General features: G+C 37.9%; 1 protein-coding gene across 1 annotated transcript in view; it reads right to left on the bottom strand.

Annotated features, from left to right (window-relative positions):
* Nucleotides 1-23921, bottom strand: part of TRPC4AP (transient receptor potential cation channel subfamily C member 4 associated protein) — a 36354-nt gene that overhangs the window by 9753 nt on the left and 2680 nt on the right. Inside the window, exons 2-14 of the mRNA XM_083359729.1 lie at nucleotides 18097-18225; nucleotides 16769-16885; nucleotides 14343-14400; nucleotides 13473-13528; nucleotides 12358-12486; nucleotides 10233-10434; nucleotides 6713-6901; nucleotides 5504-5646; nucleotides 4146-4277; nucleotides 2446-2504; nucleotides 1176-1277; nucleotides 711-794; nucleotides 66-156 (exon numbers count right to left, since the gene is read on the bottom strand). Coding sequence (XP_083215855.1) covers nucleotides 66-156; nucleotides 711-794; nucleotides 1176-1277; nucleotides 2446-2504; nucleotides 4146-4277; nucleotides 5504-5646; nucleotides 6713-6901; nucleotides 10233-10434; nucleotides 12358-12486; nucleotides 13473-13528; nucleotides 14343-14400; nucleotides 16769-16885; nucleotides 18097-18225 — 1491 coding nt within the window. The remainder of the gene's footprint in view (nucleotides 1-65; nucleotides 157-710; nucleotides 795-1175; nucleotides 1278-2445; nucleotides 2505-4145; nucleotides 4278-5503; nucleotides 5647-6712; nucleotides 6902-10232; nucleotides 10435-12357; nucleotides 12487-13472; nucleotides 13529-14342; nucleotides 14401-16768; nucleotides 16886-18096; nucleotides 18226-23921) is intronic.

The following is a 23921-nucleotide window of genomic DNA, read 5'->3' as shown; positions in this document are numbered from 1 at the left end:
ATGTAACAACAGTTTTCTGGTAAAGTTTAAAAGTTAATTTTAATTCTGATGCTAAATTAAATTACCTCTAAGAGCCCCCTTTTTAGCAAGAACATCTGATCTGCATAGGAAGTAGCACCTCGTAAGAAACTTTCAACTGCCCTTGCTTGCCAAAATCTGGTAAAACAGAAGAAAATTAAGCACGTCCTTTTTTCTCCATTAAACATATAAATACAACAAAACAAAATTAACATTGTTATTCATGCTTAGCCAGGATATATAATTCTTCTTTGGAGAAAAACAGGAAGAGGAAGAAGACCAATGAAAATACTTAATTTTTCAATCTTGGACCATTATGTGGAGAGTAAATTTGCTCATCGTGTAACTGGAATTTTGTCATAGCAAAAAAGCATCAATTTTATCACCTCAGAATCAACATGATATTTGTGCAACTTCTTACTAATGGAAATCATTAGAAAAAAATATATAATAGCTATCACTGACTACATATGTCGATCACTTTCAAGAACGTATTATTTTCGATCTAAGGCTCTGATAGCCAACATCTCTGGAGACTTAAGCAACTTTTAATGCCATGGGCAGGGCTGAAGCATTGCAGAGTAAAACAATGAGGTTACTGTTTATTGCCATGAACTCAATTTAATTTTTTAATAGAGGATAATGAAATAAATTCTCTGTAGGCCCCAAGATGTAGCAAGAGCAGAACTCACCTGAATGACGATTCTGCTGGTTCTTTCTTCATTACCTGAAGAAGTCTGGTTAGCAAGCCTCTTTTCCCATCGCAAATTAAACTTCTAAAGTATAGGAAAGTGTTAAATAAGTAAACCAGTGGGCTGCCATGTGAAGCTATACAATTACTATTTAGCATACTTCTCTTCAATACTGTACATTGCCCAGTTTTATACAGAAAGTCAAGGTCCACATGTCAGATTTCACTTATATAGCTTTCACATTTGAACTGTATAATCTACAATATTTTTTCTATCTGAATTTTAAAAATTGGTGCATTTAAAAAAATCAAGTCTGCAGGCAGAGTGGCATACATTTAAATTTAAGCTGCATTGTGTACCAGACTGCTGAATATTCATGAGAAAGTCATGGTAAAATGAACCACTATGCAAAGATTACTTCAGAAAACAAATTATGGAGAAAAATATGTATTCACAGTTTTCTACCTGTCTGTGTTGACAACAGCCTCAACCTCAGGGATGTTGGCTTTTAGAGAGATTGCACTCAATTCATTAAGTTCTTGGCTGTTTAAAAGTAGATACTTGTTCCTAATATGAACATTAGAACAGATAAACGAATACCTCTATTAGCTTATATAATGCATTATTTATTTGCTATTTCCAAAATTTACAGCATTTGCAACAATGTCAAGGTTTGGGATCAGACAGAGATGGTCAGTTTTATAAAAAACAATATTAGGAGCTAAACACTGGCAACTATATTGAATAACCTCACAGACCATTCACAGTTGAAGATTCAGGAAATGGAATCAGTAACAATGTATGCATGAAAAAGATTGACAAGAACCCACAGAACTGATTGACACTCTGTGCTTTTATTTAGATATACTGTATATAAAGTCACTGAAGTTCTACATGTTATCATTTTTGGTTTTCTCGTCTTTTATTGCTACCCCAACACTTCCAATAGGATTTCTATGATCCAGCTCCTGGGTTTCTGTGCACAGTTGCTGTTGTTTTTATTTGTGCACAGTGTATCCCTTCTGTCTGTAGGGCCTCTTAAATGAGTGGTAACTTCCACTTTCTATGTGCTAATTATCTCATCAATTTTCAATTATGTCTTCCTGATTTACAATCTCCAGTTCTTCCTAGTTTTTTTTTCTTGTACTTCATGCATTGTGGAAGAAATATCATGTTTTGAATAACACCACCTACTGGACTCTAATAGTTTCCTACAATCTCTGCAATGAGTACTGCAAAACTGAGCTCCTCAGGTCTCTTCTGATAAGGGCACAGTTCTGTCCTCTTAGGCAGAAAAAATTGTTGCACTCAACTAAAGTGAGTAACTTTTTCTAGACATGCACACAAAACAGTCTGAAACTATAACATAGCTGGACATGTGAGATTCACTATGGTTACATGATAAGATAATAACACAGGTGCAGAGAGCAGGGGAAAATGTACAGACAGAAATGAGCGAAGCTGGCAAAACTAAAAAAACAGCAGTGACACCAATCTCCTTTCTTCTTGATCTCTCCCACCAAACTCCTTTCCCTTATTTGCTCTTCCTGCTTTCTTGCTCAACGTAAGTTTTAAATAGGTGACACGTATAAATATTGTTCAAAGGTAATTACTATACTTACAATTGGCTATGTAGTTATTTTTGAGGAGCTTCTGACTATATTAAAAGTTAAATATTCACTCTTAAGCTAAATGGGCAGAGAAATTGCAATAAGGATCACAAACATATACTCACTCATGATGATCACTAAAACTCTGAAGTAGTCTCAAAAACTGAATCTTCAAGGTAATATCCTGCAGAAGGAAGGTTAATTACTTTTATAAATAAAATGAATGAATTGCAATCATCAGCATCATCAATTAGGCACTGCCAAACTCTGACAGAACTAAATACAATATGAATAAGGGGGGGGGGGGAAGAAGCCAAGTTAAATAAATAAATAAATAAGTAAAATTGAGAACAAGATAGAGAAACCAACTAAAAACATAGGAAAATACATAAATGAATTATATTAATGAATTCAACAAGGAGCTCCAGCTGCTCTAGCCGAGGGTCTAGAACAGGGGTCAGCAACCTGAAACAGTGAAAGAGCCACTCGGAACCGGTTCCCTCACAAAAGGAAAAACTGGGAGCTGCAAAAAATGTGTGCGCATGCGCGTACATCCGTACATGTGCAGAACAGGGTTTGACTGAAGAGTGGAGCCAAGGCAAGATAGGCACCTACCCTGCATATTTGAACTGATTGGTTGAACTTTTTTAGTCCCACTTTTTTGGGGGGGGACTACACATAGCAGAAGACTGGGAGCCGCATGCGGCTCCGGAGCCACGGGTTGCAGACCTGTGGTCTAGAAGAACAGGCCGGTCTTTAAGGCCCTCTGTCATTGGGGGAAGCCACCTGACTCTTAGGGGGAACCTCATTCCAGAGAGCAGGGGAGGGTAGAGATGAACTTTCTAGCTGCTAAAAGATAGTTTGATTAAAAACAGTGTGTCAACTCTAGTGGCTTCTATCAGCTGGGCAGACATCATGGGAGAAGGCAGTCCTTCAGACAGCCATGTATGGCTCTCTAAGAAATAACCAGCCCCTTCAGTTGCACCTGGAAGCAAACTGCTAACCAATGCACACCACAAACACCTTTCTGGTTGATTTTATAACCCACGATGGATCTGGTCCAAGAAACAGGTAGTGGAACCAAAGTAGAAGAAAAACCCTGTCTATTTTCTTAGGAGTCACCAGATCATACCATAAGATTGAGTACTGGGCATCTTGGCCACACATGCCACACCTGACCAGTAAGAAACCAACTTGGAGAGGCACTGAGAGATTGTAGTCATTATTACATTACTATTAGTAATCAGAAATTACTATTTACTATTAAAAAGTATCCCAAGGTTACATTTGGTATTGCACATCTCAGTTTTCAATGGAATCTGCCTTTTTATCTCCAATATGACAGGACTCTCCGAATCTGAAAATGGACTCTAGAGGGGATTTAAACTAGGAGGCACTCCTAAAGAAATGTTGCTAGCTAAGTAAGATCATAGGTTGGTGATAAGGAAAATTATCAACTATCTGTGCTCATCTTAAATCATGAAAACACTTCTACTATTTTCCATCCCTAAACTTTTCCATGACCTGGAAATCAAAGAGGACTGAGATTGGTTAGTATTTAGATGAAAGGCCTCCAGGGAATACTAGGAAAGTGAGCTAGATTAATAAATAAAATAAAAGAAATAAATAAAAAGTTCTAGAAGGCAATAGCAAACCGTTTAGGTATGACTAAGAAACTATACCGATGTAGCCATTTATCACCATGACAGAATTCAACATAAAAAGAGATATTTTTTATAGTTTCAGCTTTTGTGACCTGACTAGGACAATCATATGTTAATGTTATTTATGGCAAGCTTCTCCCCAGGATAAAACTAATACTCACCGGGCTACAGTCACAGTTCTGATTGTGCCCAGGTAGAACAAGGGCTGATGCTGAATGTTTCCGCCATATTAATTTATCAAATAAATTATTAAGGCCAGGGATCAGTCTAAATTCAGCAATCATTTTATGAACCTAAAGAAGAAGAGCATTCAGTTAATTCACCTTATCTATCACTTCAAACGTTGGAAGGAAACAATATTTATCCCCCAACCTGTTAGCCTTTTGTAGAGCTTAAAAACCTGGTCACTTTCCAAGCTTGGGGTGGTGAATGCGTTAAGGGCCCTGTTTCCTGGCTTTATTGATAATTGGTCAAGTATCTTGGCTGCTCTGTATATTTATTTTGGATATTTTTTATTGTCTTAAAACGCTTTTTTAAATTGTAGTATATATATTTTTGAATTAGAAGTTACCAGAATTACTGTTTGAAATGGGCAGCTATGGAAATTGAATGAATGAATAATAAATTCATTGGATTAGGGGATTGGAGGCTAAAACTTATAAAAAACGGTTGCTGGAATTGGGTATGTGTAGTCCAATGAAGAGAAGGATGAGGGGTGACATAGCAGTCTTCCAATATCTCAGGGGCTGCCACAAAGAAGAGGGAGTCAAGCTATTCTCCAAAGCACCTGAAAGCAGGACAAGAAGCAACGGATGGAAACTAGTCAAGGAGAGAAGCAACCTAGAACTAAGGAGAAACTTCTGACAGTTAGAACAATTAACCAGTGGAACAACCTGCCTCCAGAAGGGGTGAATGCTCTAATACTGGAAGTTCTTAAAAAGAGACTGGACAGCCATTTGTCTGAAATTGTATAGGGTTTCCTGCCTGAGCAGGGGATTGGACTAGATGACCCCCAAGATCCCTTCCAACTTTATCATCATCATCATCATCTTATTATTATTATACCTTTCAGACATTACTGGTTAAAAACAAATTAGTTATACGTCTTTAAGTGCATCTGGTATCATTTTAGTAAAAGGAAGGTATCATACTAAGGTATATATAGTTGGTATTTTCCTATTGAAATATGATATTGGTACTTGATTTAGGAGGCATAAACTATTATCTAAATTCTATGTTTTTTCAATGAGTAAATCCTTAATAGTAAAGGAATATTCTAATTCATGTTTTGTTTCTTTAACCAAAAGCCCTTTAACAAGCGGTTATGAGACACATGACCTGACAGTGACTCAGACCATTTCTATTTTATCCCAGAGAATAAAATGTGCAGGTTTAAAAATAAGTACTTTAAAAAAGAGCAACAGTGTCCTGAGAACTAAAATAAGTTTAGTTTTTAAAAGGCTGTAAGATTTTAAGAAACAGCTGGAGAGAGTATCTCAAAAAATGATAATAGCATTACCTGATTTCTTTGTCTTCCCATTAAAAGCACACAAAGCACATATAAAACTTCCAATTTATACATAATTTCATGCATAATTTTCATGGATTGAGGAAGCTGATTCCTCGTTGAGGTGTTGGCAAATCCACTCTCATCTGAAGATTCTAAGACAGAAAAATGTTCAATGTAGAGGTCCTTCACAAGACATTACATCAACCTGTGTGAACTGTGTGAAGTGTACTGAATTCCATCCTCATTAATTGTCCAACTGTTAATGTGCTTGGGCTTTTTTCTCTGGAGTGTGATTTAAGTTCTTCCTTACTGGTAATAGCTCTGCTCTTCCCCAGCTGCAGTACTTGAGAAAGACTCTTATTCTAAGGCAGGGGTGTCAAACTCAATTTCACTGAGGGCCGCATCAGCATTGTGGTTGCCCTCAGGGGGCCGGGTGGGTATGGCCAGGGTGGGCGTGGCCTACTGGATGGGCGTGGCTAGAGTGCGTATGGCCTACTGGGTGGGCATGGCCAGCTCTACATCGTTCGCATCAAGGGTGCCTATGGGGGCCTGGGCAGGAGTGGGACAGATCTGAGGGTCTCTGGGCCAGGGCCAAGGCAGTGAGGGCCGTTCCCTCACTGTTTCCAGGATGGCTTTGCGGGCCACATGAAACCACTTCGCGGGCCGGATCCGGCACCCGGGCCTTGTGTTTGACATGTCTGTTCTAAGGGGTAACTGTGTGCTTTAATAGTTATATTGTTGGAATAGGACTGGGGAGATCCAGGTTCAAGGCCATATGGAAACCCACTGAGTGAGTTTGAGCAATTTAGTCCCTTTCAACCAAACCTATCTCACAAATCTGTGTTATGGGAATAAAGTGAAGGAAAATCCCTACAGAAGTCAACTTGGGTACTTGGAGAAAAGGTAAACTATAAATGTAACTAATAACTAAATGTAAACAATGGCAGCAGCAGTGATGTGCTATGTACTTGCTGAGCTGCTTTGGATGTGAAGGAGGAAAGATTACACAATGGCAATGGAAGAAACAGAAACCTTGCCTAAACTTAAACTGAAATGACAAATAGCAAAATGCTATTAAAAACCATCCCACTTCACTATATGGTTAGAACAATGTCAGTTAAAATGTTTAAATGTGGTGGCCTAGGGGTACTAATTTCAGAGTAGACCCTTTAAGGAACTGCAGGTTGAGAAATGGCTGTTTTAGGGTGTCCTGAATACCTGTGCTACTTTGCTCTGTTTCTTCATCTGCCACACGCATTAGTGCATCAAGAACTAAAGCATTGTCTAACCAGGTGTACCACTCCTCCAGCTCTTGAAGAAAACTGGAAGTTCCTGTTGTTTCTGATACTTTTCGGGTTGCTAGTTTACACAGTCGTTCAATGAAACCTGGTATATTGAGAAGGGTAGCTAGGAAAAGAGGCAAAGAGAATCATATTAAATAGTAAATTGTTGAAAAACCTACAAATTATTTCAGCTAATTAATATTCTCATCTTAAATAAAAGAACATTACAGAATTTGAGTAGATAGGACAGTTTTTTTTAGCAAGCAAGCAAAAAAGTGAAAACTTTAGGGTGAATTTAAATGAGTAATTATGCTCTTAAATTTCTCTGGGGAGATAATTTTCATTCCCCTTCCGCCAAATGCTCCTGATATGACCCTTGGACTACATTTGCAGACCCCTATCACTCTGATATCATACTAATGACATTTGGTAGAAAAATAGTTGATTTTTTTAATTTTCTATTTAGAAATAGAAAGCAGGAGGTACCTAAGGTACCTAATCAGGGTAGTTTTCCCGCCGCCTTGAAGGAGGAGGTGGTGAGACCCCTCCTCAAGAAGCCTGCCTTGGACCCAGCAATTTTAAACAACTATCGTCCAGTCTCCAACCTTCGCTTTTTGGCGAAGGTTGTTGAGAGCGTGGTGGCGCAGCAGCTCCCTTTGTTCTTGGATGAAGCTGAATACCTAGACCCGTACCAATCGGGTTTCAGGCCCGGGTACAGCACGGAGACGGCATTGGTCGCGCTGGCGAATGATCTCTGGCGGGCTCAGGACAGAGGTTGCTCCTCTGTCCTAGTCCTTTTAGACCTCTCAGCGGCTTTTGATACCATCGACCATGGTATCCTGCTGCGACGTCTCAGAGGGTTAGGAGTGGGAGGCACAGTTCTCCAGTGGTTCTCCTCTTACCTTCTGGGACGCTCGCAGTCGGTGTTGACAGGGGGGCAGAGGTCGACTGCGAGACCTCTCGCTTGTGGAGTGCCTCAGGGGTCGGTCCTCTCGCCCCTTCTGTTCAACATCTACATGAAACCGCTGGGTGAGATCATTCGTGGTTTTGGAGTTGGGTGCCATCAGTATGCTGATGATACCCAACTTTTCATTTCGACCCCAAACCACCCCAGTGATGCCCTCGACGTGATGTCCCGGTGCCTGGAGGCGGTTCGGGTCTGGATGGGGAGGAACAGGCTTCGACTCAACCCTGACAAGACTGAGTGGCTGTTCGTGCCGGCATCCTGGGAAATTCCGATTATTCCATCATTGGCCATGGGGGGGGGGGGTGAGCTATTACCCCTCGTAGATAGGGCCCGCAACTTGGGGGTCCTTCTAGATTCACAGCTCTCTTTGGAAGAGCATATTGGAGCTGTGACTAGGGGGGCCTTTGCCCAGGTTCGCCTGGTGCGCCAGTTGCGGCCCTATCTAGACCGGGATGCCTTGCGCACAGTCACTCATGCGCTCGTGACCTCTCGTCTAGACTACTGTAATGCTCTCTACATGGGGTTGCCCTTGAGGTCCACCCGGAGACTCCAACTGGTGCAGAATGCAGCCGTGCGAGTTGTCTTGGGAGTTTCCCGATACTCCCATGTTACACCTTTGCTCCGTGAGCTGCATTGGCTACCGGTTGCTCTCCGGATGAGGTTCAAGGTGTTAGTGATGACTTACAAAGCCCTTCATGGCATGGGTCCGGATTACCTACGGCAACAACTGCGGCCGGCGTCAACTTCCCTCCGTCCAGTGCGCTCCCACAGAGAGGGCCTCCTCAGGGTGCCGCCGATCAAAGAATGCCGATTGGTGACCCCCAGGGGGAGAGCGTTCTCTGTGGGCGTGCCAGACCTTTGGAACCGCTTACCGGTTGAGCTCCGGATGGCTCCTGACCTTCGCTCCTTCCAGCGCGATCTCAAAACTTTCTTTTTCGAACAAGCTGGCCTGGTCTGACGGGATGGGGTTGGGTTTTTATAAATAGTTTTAATTTTAATATGTATTAATTTTATGGGCATAATGTTTAATGGCTTTTAATTTTTGTATTTTATTTTTATTGTGTATTGCCCTTCGGGAGAAGGGCAGTATACAAATCAAATTATTAAATTAAATTAAATTAATTGGCAAAACCAGTGCCTGGAGGCAGTACGGGTCTGGATGGGAAGGAACAGGCTCAGGCTCAACCCCTCCAAGACCGAGTGGCTGTGGATACCGGCATCTCGTATTGTCCAACATGTTTCATCTCTTTTGATGGGGGGAGGTATTGCCCCCCTCTGAAAGGGCTCGCAACTTGGGTGTCCTGCTGGATTCACGGCTTAATTTGGAAGAACATTTAATTGCTGTGACCAGGGGGGCCTTTGCACAGGTTCGCCTGGTGCGCCAGATGCACCCCTTTTTGGACCGAGATGCCCTATGCATGGTCACCCATGCCCTTATCACTTCTCTCCTGGATTACTGTAACGCTCTCTACATGGGGCTACCCTTGAAGTACACCCGGAGGCTTCAGCTGGTGCAAAATGTGGCCGCGCAGGTACTTATGGGAGTTCCTCGATACTCCCACGTTACTCCACTCCTGCACGAGCTTCATTGGCTTCCAGTTGTCCTCCGGGTGCGATTCAAGGTGCTAGTAATTACCTTTAAAGCCCTACATGGCTTAGGCCCGGGGTATTTGCGAGACCACCTGCTGCCATTGTCAACCTCCCATCGCCCGGTTCGCTCCCACAGAGTCGGCCTCCTCAGAGTTCCGTCGGTTAAGCAATGCCGGCTGGCGACCCCTAGGGAGAGAGCCTTCTCTGTGGGTGCGCTGACCCTCTGGAATGAGTTGCCTCCGGAGCTGCGGATGGCCCCCGACCTTCAATCCTTTCGCCGTGACCTGAAGACATGGATGTTTCAACAATCGGGCCTGGACTGACTATGGTTTTAAATTTGGTTTTATGGGGTTAAATTACTATGTATTGAACATATCTACTGTTTAATTCTTTTTTAAATTTTGTATTTTCATGTTCTTTTTCAGTTTTTATTGTTGTGAGCCACCCTGAGTCCTTAGGGAGAAGGGTGGCATATAAATATAATCAATCAATCAATCAATCAAAACATTCCACATCCACTTGTGGCCCTCCCCAAAATAGCACCAGCAAAATGTGATGATTCTGCCACTGAATTTCTACAGCACTATTTTGAGCTGGGAGAATGGAAGTACAGAATTAAGACAGAAATGGAAATATCTGCTTTCCAGAAGCTTCTCTCTCCCACTCTCATTCTTAAAAGTAAAAATCAGTCCCACCCTTTAACTGAGTCATCGCATGACCTCCTACAACCCTCAAAAAGTACAGATGGTTGAGTTGTGCTTGCTGACTCCTTGCAGATTATTTATTTCTACTATATGTACACTTGCAAATTTGAAAAAAGCACATCATTCTTTCCAGCTTTTCTATTTTCTTGAGTGTTCTTGTTTGGAATATTTTACAATGAAAGGAAACATTTTACCTTGATTTATTTCTGCTCGAGAAGGACCCAAATTTTTTTTCTGTTGAGCATTTTTAGCAAGTAGTGTGTGTTTATCATCACTGCCAGTATCAAGCTCTGAAATTGTAACAGCAAGGATCCTGCAGAAGTTTGCTAGTTGCTGTTGGTCAAAACTGGAGACAAGATTGGCAAGATTTGGAATATCCTCTAATTGGATCATTTCCTAAAAGGAGGCAATTCACATGTTAATTGCCAACATTTCTTACATTCTAGTAATTAACCATTATGAATAATTTAACATTTAAACAAATTGCTTTCAGTACATGGAATCATTTCAGTTTCAGGTGAAGCATATTAGAAACTCTACAGAATTCCTTAAAAAGGTATCAGGTGTGCCTAGTTCAAATCATGCTATTGTAGTCTTTGAAAATTTGGCACTATAAATCTCCTTTTACCACAGCTGTCAAAACATGAGTAGAGTCTCTCTCTGTTACCAAGCAAAAGAGATGCCCATGGCAACTCAGTGATTGTAGGGAAGACTCTCAACCTCATAGTTCAGTCTTATCTTCTCTCCTATTTAATGTCTGCATGAACATCTGCTGGGAGAAGTCATATAGGAATTTAGGATGAGGCATCCTCAATGTACCGATGATACATACCCTGGTGGTGTGCAGTGGTTAAAGTGCAGTGTTGCAGACAAAATCTGCTCACAGCCTGGAGTTCGATCCTGATGGGGCTCAAGGTTGACTCAGCCTTCCATCCTTCCAAGGTCGGTAAAATAAGGACTCAGATTGTTGGGGGCAGTATGCAAAATAATGCTTTACATTTTAAACTGCCCAGAGAGTGCTGTAAAGCACTATGGGGTGGTATATAAGCCAAAATGCTATTGCTATCACTATTCAGTGGTCAGCCCAGGCCCAGCTGGAGCTGCTACAGAAATCTTGTCTTAGTACCCAGAGGCTCTTAGAATCTGGATGAGAGAAAACAAGGTAGCTGTTCCCTGAGACAGTTGCTTTTGCCCATCATAGACCGCCATCCGCCATCGCAAGGGTATCTCTCAAGGAGATAGCATTGCTCCCAAGGAAGCAAACCTGTGATTTGGAGATCCTCCTGAAATGACAGCTACTAAGGGAAAGGAAACTAAAGGCTACAGCCAGGAGGTCCTTTGACCAGCTCCTTTACCTTGCATGCCAACTGCAGCCTCTACCTGAAGTGTGAGAACTAATACAGGTAGTCCTTGAGTTATGAAAGCATTTGGGACCAGAACTGCCACCATCAAGCGGTCTGGTTGTAAAGTGCAATGTGCAATGTCACATGACCGTGTCATTTAACCATGATGATCCAGGCAGTCCTGGTTGTCATTGTAACCCAAGACATGCATGTTCTTAAGCGGAAAGCGGAGGGAGTCCCAGGTGAGAGGCATGAGGGTGACACACGGAAGTGCAAGAGACCTGGGAAACACAGGTCGCCAGAGAGTTGGGGTGGTGCTGCAATGTGACATGAGGTCAGGGAAACTGAGAAAAAGAGGGCACAGGTGTTATGTTCGTATGCAAGAGCAGGAAGGCCCAGGAAAAGAGGGCACTGGTAGGTGCAAGTAAGCGATAGGTGAAGGAGTGTGTGCTGCATGTAACAAACAAATGCTGGGGGGAGATGACACTTATCTAAGTGACTTGTGATCTTCCCTGTTGTCTTACCCATTGATTTCGCTTATGCAAAGCTGGCAGAGAAGGTCAGTAATCATATGACTGGGGGATGTTGCAAACAGCTGTAAGTGCAAGCTAGCTGCCAAGTATCCAAATTTTGTTCACATGATTGTGCGGTGCTTAAATGTCTGGAACTTTGACGGTTAGCCCCTTTGTTCAGTGCTACTGTAACTTCAAAGAGATGCTGAATGAATGGTCATAACTCAAGGACCACCTGTATCACTATCATAATTTGCTTATGCTATTGCCAAGCATTCTATATGATGCTGCCTTTGATGGCCATCAGAAAATTCAACTGTTTAAATTTTGAATGTGGTTGCTAAGAAGGATGATTTTTCTCAGCTAATTCATTAGTACATGGGTTAAGGATCCAAAATCTTTCCAAAATTAATTGTCCCATGCCTATATAAACTACTGATAGCTTCAAAGGATTATTGACAAACCTTTTTCACTCCAAGAATGTCTTCAATAAGAGTGGCTGTTTGCAGGAATGTCTTTTTATTTGTCATCAGTGTAAACAAGAACAGCACAAAATCATTTCTTTCTGCCAATCGTTTAGTGACTCCTTCGGTCTACAAAATTAAGAAAGCATTCATCCCAATTATTTATTGGCAATATCTCTGAATAAAAAATCCACAATAGTATTCCTCAATTGACAATTCTTACAATTATAATGAGGAAAATAAATACATAGTAAAAACAAATAATGAAAGAATGTTTCTAGACTCTAATGAAGCTGTTCTGGATGACTGAATGGAAAAAGGGATTCATTGATAGATTTATGCTGTACATTTGTTTAAACTCTTCAGCACATGGTTGAAACTGATAAGAACATTTGAGTAGGATTTATGTTATAAATCAATATTCCCAAATATCTTCTCACATTTGTTTTGGAGGATCCCACAAAGCTCTGAGGCCTATATTATTTTTTGTGTGTATTTTTAGTAGAATGGCAATATTGTATATAGCCCAATATTTTTGCCGATAATGCTGATATTATTATTATTTTATCTACTATCCCATATTGTTGTATATGGGGCATTGAAGGCAGCAACATCAAAATAAAATAAATACCTAAAAGGCTAGCTTCAACTGCTAATGCCTGATTGAAGAGGAAGGTCTTGATTCCTTTCCTAAAAAGTGGACCTCTTAGAGCATGCTGTAAAGTACTGTGAAGTGGTATATAAGTCTAACTGCTATTGCTATTGATGGAGTAGATTCCATAGCTTGGGACCACAGTAGGAAAGTATCAAAAGCAATCCAAAAACAATCTTGGTAATGTATTTTTAAACTTATTTGATGGAAAATAACTTTCAATCTGGAATACAAATATACAAAATACCAAAGAATTTAATATTACCAAACTCTTAAATAGTCCTACAATTAATCACATACCAACAAATCCTCTTTAAAAGGCGAAATTGAGATAAAATGCAGTTGACAATGTGTTTATATTGTATTATGTGAAATTCTATCTTTTATTTTTTTTAAAGTACCGTAGGTAATGTTTTTAGGTATAATAAAACAAAAAATTGTTAGTAAATAGAATATGACTTACACATATGCAGGAATTGTACAATATGCTTAAACAGTCCTTGATAAGATCATCACTTACTGTAAAACATAATATTCTAATTAGTGCTTTTTTCAAATACAGTATCAAGGGCACTCATTCTGTCTATATTTCAAGGTATGTTACATTATACCATAAATACAAGGAATACTGATGAAAACAACAGGTATTTCAACTGTTAAAATCCAATAAACCTAATGGGGAGGATTATAAGTAAATGGCTAACAATCTACCATCAGTCTTCCATCTCAATGGTAGTTCCAGGATTATTATTATGGTGCCTACTTTTATGCATTTTACATATCAGAACCCTCCCCCCTATAAAAAAACTATATTGCTTTATCCATGCTTATTCCTTCATAATGATGCTCTATACCAGAGGTCCCCAACCTTTTGGGCACCAGGGACTGGTATCGTGTAGAAAGGTTTTTCTGTGGACCAGAGGGGGTGTGGTTTTGCGTACTGCCTGCATCCTGTGAGTGGGGCTTTGCTTGTTTGTGCGGCCTGCTTGCTGGCATGCTGCGGACCGGTGCTGGTCCTCGGAGTGGAGATTGGGGACCCCTGCTCTACACATATAGTTGTATTTTTTTTTAAAAAAAATAGTTTATTAATTCTTAATGCGTAGAATTGAAATAACTTGTCTAAAAGTAAAAACAAATTTAATGAAAGCTGAATGTAGAATTAGAGGTACTAATTTAAATCCACATAGCAAATATGAGGCATGTTTTAAATGATTTATGTTAATGTTTCCATAGTGACTAAACTATAATTTATCTTGCAACTACTACCAAACCTGCACTTGTGACTGACACTGAATAAAAAAGTGTTTATGACAGAGATATGACTTCTACTTACTCTTTTGTTTCTTCTTCTGTGTAATAAATGTTGGCCTCATAAGTATTTCTACTAGAAGCTGTGAATAAGATAATTACTTTATTTACTTTAACAAAATAGTATAAAAATTATTTGAATAGCAACTTCAATTGATTTTAAGCAAATTCTTCTTTTTTGTTGCGCACACAAAACTTCTATTCAACTACATGGTAGCACCTGTTTGATCCCCCCAAAATAAGAAAGGCAAGGTAAACTTGGTTAATATTTGAATAGGAGACCCTGAGCAGATCCTGGGTTTATAACTAGTGTGGGAAACTTAAAACATCCCCAAATTCGATGGCAATCCCCTTCTGCATTTTTGCCAACTACGAGACAACTAGTTATATGTCTCTACAATCATCAGCTTGATTTGAACAAGACTTTACCTTACTTTACAAAACATCTAATGCCCAAACTTTACAATGATCTCTCGTAAAATTTATCATGTTTTAGTAGAATATTTCTCTAATGTTTGGGCTCATACTTAAATAAACAAACTTCTGGCTTTGTGCTCTCTCTTCTAATACAGAAGATATAAGAAGATGATAGAAGATGTTCTGAAGTAACTAATGTTTCCTATTATGCCTGGTCAGGTCCAGCTAGGTTTAAGGTTCACTAAACTAGAAAAACAAACCAACTTCAAGGTCTGGTCAATAATCTTTATCCATTTCAGTAAATTGTATTGAAATTTTGTGTGGGGTTAAAAAATAATATTTTGACAACCACTTGGCATTAGAATCAGAGAAATGTAGATATTCTATGTTGTATACCTCTTTCCTCTGTCAGAACAAGTAAATAAAATAGTAACCTTCTTTTCACATCCCAATTTGGAATTATAATTATTGGCTATCAAACCAGCTAATTTTAAATCATGTGACAATGGTTAGCTATGGCTTCTTAATGTGCTCCATTATGATCACATACACATTTAACAAGAAGTACTGCTCTATTTTAAATACTTTAAACTACATGTAATACAAAATAATTGCTGAATATATACATCCTAAATATGTTGTGCTAGTTATCTGGGGAAAAAATGTCATTGCCTCCAAATTAGGCATTAAATGGAATTTGCTTTTATTACATTGTAAGTTTTTAGATAAGACAAGGCTGTACAAGAGCCTGGACTGGTGAGAAGCACAGATTTGTTGCTTGTTATATGAAAGCTATTGAGAGAAATATAGGTACTTGCACCTTTATAAAACATATTCCTACATTTTTAGGAATTATATTATCCTCTCTTCTCTATCAACTTTAAATTCAGCTTACTTCTTCAGTTCAAACCAATTAAAAAAATTATTGTAAATTTGTATTTAATGAGATTAAGTATGTTGTTTCCCAAGCTCTGACTTGTACTAAATTTATGGATGGTTTTTAATTGAGTCTGTCTGAGGCTATTATAATCATAAAACAGTTTGTCATCTTCTATTAACATGAAATTATATTTAAGATTGAACATATGATTACAATAGGTATAATAAAAACGATATATGTCACAGCTAATCAGGTGTATTCTAATGAGTAGAAACAAACTGCATATACTTCCCAATATTCTACACTGTAACCGTTTCACAATTTCAGTTTCTGAGCTGGATCACCCCTTTACTAGCACTGAAAAATGGTTTCCCCAGAAGCCAACAAAACCCAGATAGCTGGTTGGGAAACCACATTAGAAATTAATGAACTCATGTTGGAAAAAAACATTCACTTGAATCAGAGGAAATGAGATTGGGTGATTAGGTGATACCAGAAGGCTGGTGACATTGAAAAAATGTAAAAAGAAATATTTAAATTACCGTATGTTCAAGAACTCCAGTTACGTGAATGACTATATCAGAGATACTTTGCTAAAAGTACCATCCTACTTTATATTAGATTTGTTATGATGGGACAAAATATTTTGGAGAATAATATTCAAACTGCATTAGGTAGCATAAACTACAAACATCTTGTGCAACTTTAAATATTCTTGCCTATTTTTATTAATGGCTTTCATTCTTCTCAGATTTTGCACTATATAATCCCACTGGCTTTTAAACATATGTTCTTCTTTCCAAGAGACATTTCAGAAGAACCAACTCTTTCCTTGTAGTTCAAAAGATCACCAAAGCATAGTAAAATTACAAAACATTCATCTTTATTACCCCATGGCCTCCTACTCTTTTTATATATGCAATATATATGTTATACGCAACTGTTTCTTTTAATCTTTCCTCTTCTAAGCTAAAAGATGATAGATGTTCTCCAAATTACTATTTCTGAGATGATGAGTCTTCACTTCCTGCCTTGAACAAACATTAATATTTCCTTACATTTATCAAAGTTTCTCTACCATGGATTAGAATGTCACAGCATTTGAGAACCTGTTTCTGTATTGAAGGCAAAACTGACTCAAGAGTATCACTTACATCAACACCTCCAAATAGGTCAAATGTATATGTATTTGGAAAAGTAGACTCTTGTGCAGTTTTTCTTTCTTCTGTGACAAACGCCATGGCTTCCATTGAAAGGAGGGGAGAAATTTCCTGGCAGAAACAAAAACAAAATTTTATTGTAGTTGTGATAGATTTATATATTACATTACAGATGTTATTGAGAGAATAATACTTTTAAATATTAATAATTTTCAGAGCAACAGTTTACAGCTGTTCTCAACCTTGGCAGCTTTCAGACGTGTGGGTTTCAACTCCCAGAACTGTAAATGTATAGCATGTATATGTATCATGTTGGCTAGGGAATTCTGGAAGTCCACACAACTTAAAGTTGCCAAGATTGAGAAACACTGGATTGTAACGTCAAAAGGCCAATATTTAAATTCATCCTTTTTAACTGCTCCACAAACTTTGTATGGCATTGCTCAAAATAATGCTTATTCATATGAAAAATGCAGTTCAATAAAAGCACATGTGATGGTTTCACATTAAGCAAAGACCCTCCCCTCCAGTATCTAAATTAGTGATCAGTAACCAAGAAACAGATCTTGGGGTTATCATCAACAGTCCAATACAAATGTTCATGTAATGTACAGTTGCTGTGATTTTTAATCAAAACAATTAAAAGGCTACAACTGAGCTGAAAAAGGCCGAGAAAGTGACAGACGAAATGTTCTAACACTATCTTGTAAAAAAAGGCCTAATGCTCGGAAATTGCTAGAATTGAAATGTTACAACTGTGCATAATTAGGGTTTGAAGAAAATGGACATGATGTGGTTTTAATAATGTAGAACAAAATTTATTAAATTACATTTCATATATGGATATACCTACATACATATAAAGGGGCATGATAACAAAATCATTTTAGATAAGCTAATAAACAGAAAATTTTAAGTTGTTTGTATAGCAGTGGTAGCCTGGACTAGTCAGCATCATCTCTATTATCAATGGTTTGAAACATTTTCACCATGAAGAATGGCTAAATAAAAATGAGGAATGTTTAGTTCATGAAAAACAACTAAATAAAATAATACGTGGTATGAACAGAGCAGTATAAGTTGGGACATTATGCTAACATCATACATACAGAATATGCTACAAATTAAACATTAAAAATTACACAGTAACATTTGATGTTTAATCCACATATTCTATATACAGTATGTAAATATTATACAAAATTGCAATTTTATTGTACAGTGAATTGCACAATAAGTTACTAATACTGTTTATGATTGGCTTGTGATTAAGAACAGAGTTAACACAATGATGATTGATTGAAAATGAGCAATAAACTCACCTTTAAGATGCTCTGACACTGAGAAAAATCACTATTAGCATGGCTAGTCTCATAGAGCTTTTGTAAGAGCAAAGGAATTCCATTCCACTTTGCTTGTTTGTCTCTTTCTTTTAACAAAGCTCCTGTGATCTGCAAGATAAGGGTTTCAGATTCCATCTATTTTATCCTTAAAAATTACTTATTACAGTGCTTCCAGAGTATTTAAATTGATTGCTTCTTCAGTTTTTCACTGCACCAGAAATTAATGCCAATTTGCCCCTCATTAAAATTTTGGGTTCCACACATACATTTAACACAGCAAAAACACAAAACTAGTCCAAAAACTTTGAAAGACAAAATATCACATCGAAGATACTTGCAACATGCATCATACTTTCAGTTCTTTGGCATATAGATCCTTGTTTCATATATCAATTCGTCTAAATTCCAAATATTATTGATTTCTTTTTCTTGGAAATAAATTCAGATGCATGGTTATAAAAAAAAGCATTTTGTCTTATAACCCCTCTACACTGAACAGGTGATGGGAATATTAGCTATAGAATTAGAATGTTCATTAAATGATAATTTGAAGAATTCTTTCTTTTTCACATTTAAAATAAAAAATGCATACAACTATTGAAAACATTTTAGACAGTAAAATCAATATGTCAGTAGCAAATGATTCTTAAACTATTTATTGGGTTTTATTTATGTATCTGTCAATCATCAGTAATTTCCCCATCACACTTTTTTCATTAAAGTAACTGTAGCTTATAGAAGACAATATTACAATTTGATGTTTAGGCAAGAGTAGGTAGTCACCAAATAAAAGTAACAGAAAAGTAATCCTTCCTTTAGTTTTTGCTGAGATAAATTAGAAAGTTATAATAATAATAATAATGAATTTGGAAGGGTCCTTGGAGGTTATCTAGTCCAACCCCCTGCTCAGGCAGGAAACCCTATGCCATTTCAGACAAATGGCTGTCTAGTCTCTTCTTAAAAACTTCCAGTGTTGGAGCATTCACCACTTCTGGAGGCAGGTTGTTCCACTGGTTAATTGTTCTCACTGTCAGGAAGTTTCTCCTTAGTTCTAGGTTGCTTCTCTCCTTGACTAGTTTCCATCCAATGCTTCTTGTCCTGCTTTCAGGTGCTTTGGAGAATAGCTTGACTCCTGCTTCTTTTTGGCAACCCCTGATATATTGGAACACTGCTATCATGTCCCCCCTCATCCTTCTCTTCATTAAACTAGACATACCCAATTCCAGCAACCGTTCCTTATATGTTTTAGCCTCCAGTCCCCCAATCATCTTTGTTGCTCTTCTCTGTACCCTTTCTAGAGTCTCAACATTTTTTTTACATCGTGGTGACCAAAACTGGATGCAGTAGTATAAGTGTGGCCTTACCAAGGCATTGGAATATGGTAGTAATACTTCACGTGAACTTGATTCTATCCCTCTGTTAATGCAGCCTAGCACTGTGTTGGCTTTTTTGGCAGCTGAGGCACACCGCTGGCTCATATCTAAGTGATTGTCCACTAGGACTCCAAGATCCCTCTCAGTTACTACTATTGAGCAAGGTACCACCTATGCTATACCAGTACATTTGGTTTTTCTTGCCTAAATGTAGAACCTTACTTTTTTCACCATTGAATTTCATTTTGTTAGATAGTGCCCAGTGTTCCAGTTTGTTCAGATCCTCCTCTATCTTAAGCCTATCTTCTGAAGTGTTGGCTACTCCTGCTAGCTTGGTGTCGTCTGCAAATTTGATGAGTTCCCCATCTATCCCCTTGTCCAAATCATTGAAGATGTTGAAGAGCACTGGGACTAGAACAGAGCCCTGGGGCACCCCACTACACACTTCCCTCCATGTAGATGCAGTTCCATTGAGGACCACACGCTGAGTACGGCCGGTCAGCCAGCTACGAATCCATCTGGTGGTGATGCTGTCTAACCCACATTTTTCTATCTTATCAAGTAGTAGGTTGCGATCTATCATTTCTTCTATCATAATTTGATCACTTCAGCCATTTTGGAAATATTGGTTTATTGCATCAGTTACTAAACACCTATAAAATCCATTCTTTGTTAGAAAACTAAACAAAGAAATGTAACTAAGACTAAACAAATGTAACAAACAAGGTCAGAGAAAGTACTTGAAAGTATTTTTGTAGTTCACTATAATAAAACAGCAAATTTCATATTTGCAAGATAATAGGATATGTTTAACAGTCTCACAGGCTCCACTTCAAACAGAACTCTTCCATCCACCCGCTACTTATACCTTAAATATGCACGTACCATTTCCCTCCCTTAGGATAGGGTTTATATTTAGACTTTAAAGTCAACCATTATTTTAGAAGCTTTTTTGGGCTTCAGGATTGTTTCAATTATATCAGTCTCATATTTGAAAGCTTTTATTTTCTATTCTTAATGATATTGTTCATATCAATGTGTCTCAGCAGTTTCTGATCACAAGCACAGTATATTTCTTAAGTTTATTTTCTATCTACTCAGAGAAGGAATAATTTTTCTTCACAAAGGACACTTAGCCCTATTCAACTATGGCAGTGGAACAAGAATAACATTTCCTTCCCACTATAAAGGGCGTGAGCCATTTAATGCAAGGATTCCTTTTCTGAAGCTTAATAAAGTTTTATAAAAATAAATGAAACACAACAGAACATAAATGCCCATTTAACATTATCAACTTTCTCCCGGATATTCTGGAAGAATTCCTATTTTCATCTGTCTTTGAACTCCCTTTCTTTGCATGTTTTCTTTGTAATTTTGCTAGCTTTCTTGCATTTGAAAAATATCTTGGACGCAATACTTACCGTATCTATAAAACAAAATAAAAAATATAGTAAATGAATGTTTCTTTACAAATCTTTCTCCCCTCCCGAGAAAAGCAGTATCTCAAAATCATGGTCCTTCCTGATGCAAAATACCTCTATGCAATACTTTGTAACACTATGCAACACCTCACTTTAAAAATGGTTGTAAGCCCTCAACAATAGAGCTTTATCCCTGGGCTGGCAAGATAAAGTCCACTGGCTGAAAGTTTGTTCTGTATACTGTACTTGGTTTTCTTGGGACAAAGAAAATTCCACAATGTTCAGTGTGCACCAAAGTTTTATTTTTTTAAAAAAGGCAATTCATCCATCTGGTGAAGAGGAAGGAAATGCCAAAAGCATATATATGAAAAAGGTAATATGAGATCGGCAGGGGCTATATTTGGGTAGGGAAAATTATTTCTTTGTTTATTGTGCTTATGTTCAATTAATACCAAGCTTGTGGCTTAAATATTTTTTTGTAAATAAGGTTAAAATATACAATAATAATTATACAATTATAATGCAATACATGTAGTCTTTGGCTTATGATCATAACTGAGCCCAAAATTATGACTGTAAGTCATGCCAGTCATTAAGCGGATCACTATGTGATCAAGCCCAATTTTACCTCCTATTTTGTGGCAGTCATTAAGCCAATGCTGCAGCCTTTAAGCAAATCCCCAGAGTCAATATGAATAATAAGACAGGCAGCACATCAATTTAATAAACAGTCTGCAATGGGCATTTTCTTGCCAGAAACTGGAAGTAAAATCCAATTCTGGCAAAAAAAGTTATAAACTGCGATTATGTAACTATGGAATGCTGCAAGGATCCATAAATGCAAGCTGGTTACCAAATGATCAAAATTTGATTACATGACTTTGGGGGGAACCAACTGTTGGAAATACAAGTTGTAAGTAGCCCTGGGGTGGTTTGTCATATTTTTAAACAATCGGAAGTGGCCAATCGTAAGTCAAGGACTAATTATAATACAGATCAAAATTTAACACCAGAGATCAATAAAACAAATCACTAAAGGTAAAATAGCTCAACTTCAATCAACCCTTAGGTGATCAGAGGGCATAGTTCACACTACTTCTGCCTCTAATTTTTCTGGCCGGCAAAAAAAGCCAGGTTTCAATGGCGTCTCTAAAACCCAGCAGGGTCCACATAAATCCAAAGAGAACGTTGTTCCAAATAAGGAGGGCAGGGATGGAAAAGACTACCTTCGGAGCTTCAAATTATCAAGTCTCCAAGTAAAAGCCCCTTTTATTTGATTTTATCAGATGGACACAAATGATCGGGGGGGGGGGGGGAAAGTGATCTTAAGCCAGCAGACTCCAAGAGACTGCTGGCACCAGGACATAATTTCAATTACATCACCTGTTGGGCCAGAGGTCTAGTGCAAAGATGGGTATCATCAGTATATGGACGACACTGTATCTATGATAACAGGTGATCTCCCTCAGTGCTTTCATATAGAAACTAAAGAATACTGGAAAAAATGCTAACCCTCTGTAGCACCTCTTATACAAGGGGCTTCAGACTCAATTTTTCTTTTTCTATTGAATAGAACTGCCCCATCAAGGAGGAGGAGAAGAACAACTGTAATATCAACTTCCAACTCTTGCAGGTGGCTCAAGAAAATAATTATGATTGCTGGTATTAAAAGAAGGTCCTCCTACCTGTTAGTATTGATTAACCAAAGATCAACTGGAGAGTGATCTGACCCTGACAAGAAAGAAGTGGACCTCCTATATTCAGATTGCATCATATCAGAGCAAAATCAAATATTTTTGTTTTAAATAAGTGCAATAAATAAACAAATTTAATAAAGAAGACTAGAATCGTGTACGTGAGATGGGCAGTAATTCAAACTGAATAAATGAATGAATACACACACACACACACACAAACAAACAAACAGAAAAGAGAAGTGCTTTAAGCATTATGTGAAGGGCCATATCCTACAAAATTGTTATGTATTGATGGTTTTTCAGGATATTTATTCAAAAGTCTAAATGTATCTGTGGCTTGAAAAGATGGAGATCCTTACTTTATCCAATGTGAACTCGATTGCTTAAGTAATCAAAATAGGATCCAAATAAAACTTTGTACAAAACAGCATCTATAGGTTGACTAAGTAGAGACACATATAATTATGCATTTTTAACACCCTCATTTGCAAAATGAGAGCCATCAGAACATCTATGGCACTTAGATGCAGCAAGCGATTCTACTGTCAAACATTCTGCATTCACTATTGGAATAAAAAGTATTCTAGGTAATATTTAATGTTTATCCCTTTCTCAGTAATATCATTATACCTACTTATGTTCTTATGCCAAAGTGCTTCCACATAAATGTAAAGTTTTCTATAACATGAAAGACTTGAAAATACAGTTGTTATTCAAATGCTGTTTCAAATACAAAGAGGTTCTGTATACTGAGATACCCTGTGACCTTAATTACAACTGCCTTCAGTACCAAGCAGATGAGAAGCATTTACAGAAGAGAGCCATTGATATTTATTCAGGAAAGTTTAAAATGACAAATACTTTGACTGAATAAAATCTTTATGTTCAAGGTATTATAATATACAGGAACAGAATCCTATGTTTTTCAAAACAATAGCACCCATCTAAAGCAACATATACTTAAATTACAAAACCAATGTTTCAATCTTTTAGCTTTTTCTTCCTATGACTTTTCCTTCATGTATTTTTGTAAATATACAATACAGTAGCAAAAATTAAGTCGCATCAATTCTTACTTGCTTTCTGATTTAATATTTTATAAATTATTTCCATTTTAGAGGAGACAGAAGAAACCTTCTGTCCTAATATTTTAGAGATGAGAATTGTTGGAAATATAGGCATACAAAGATTATTTCTAGGCAATGAAAAATACTAACACAACAAATAAAATAGATATCTAACAACAAATAAAAATCTCCTAAACTCTTAAAATAATGCCTTATTCAACAGGAAGACATATTACTAATATTATT

This window comes from Vipera ursinii (genome assembly GCF_947247035.1).
Source record: "Vipera ursinii genome assembly, chromosome: 3".
Taxonomy (NCBI): domain Eukaryota; kingdom Metazoa; phylum Chordata; class Lepidosauria; order Squamata; family Viperidae; genus Vipera; species Vipera ursinii.
Note: the sequence above shows the minus strand (reverse complement) of the source record. Positions and strands in the feature narration are given on the sequence as shown.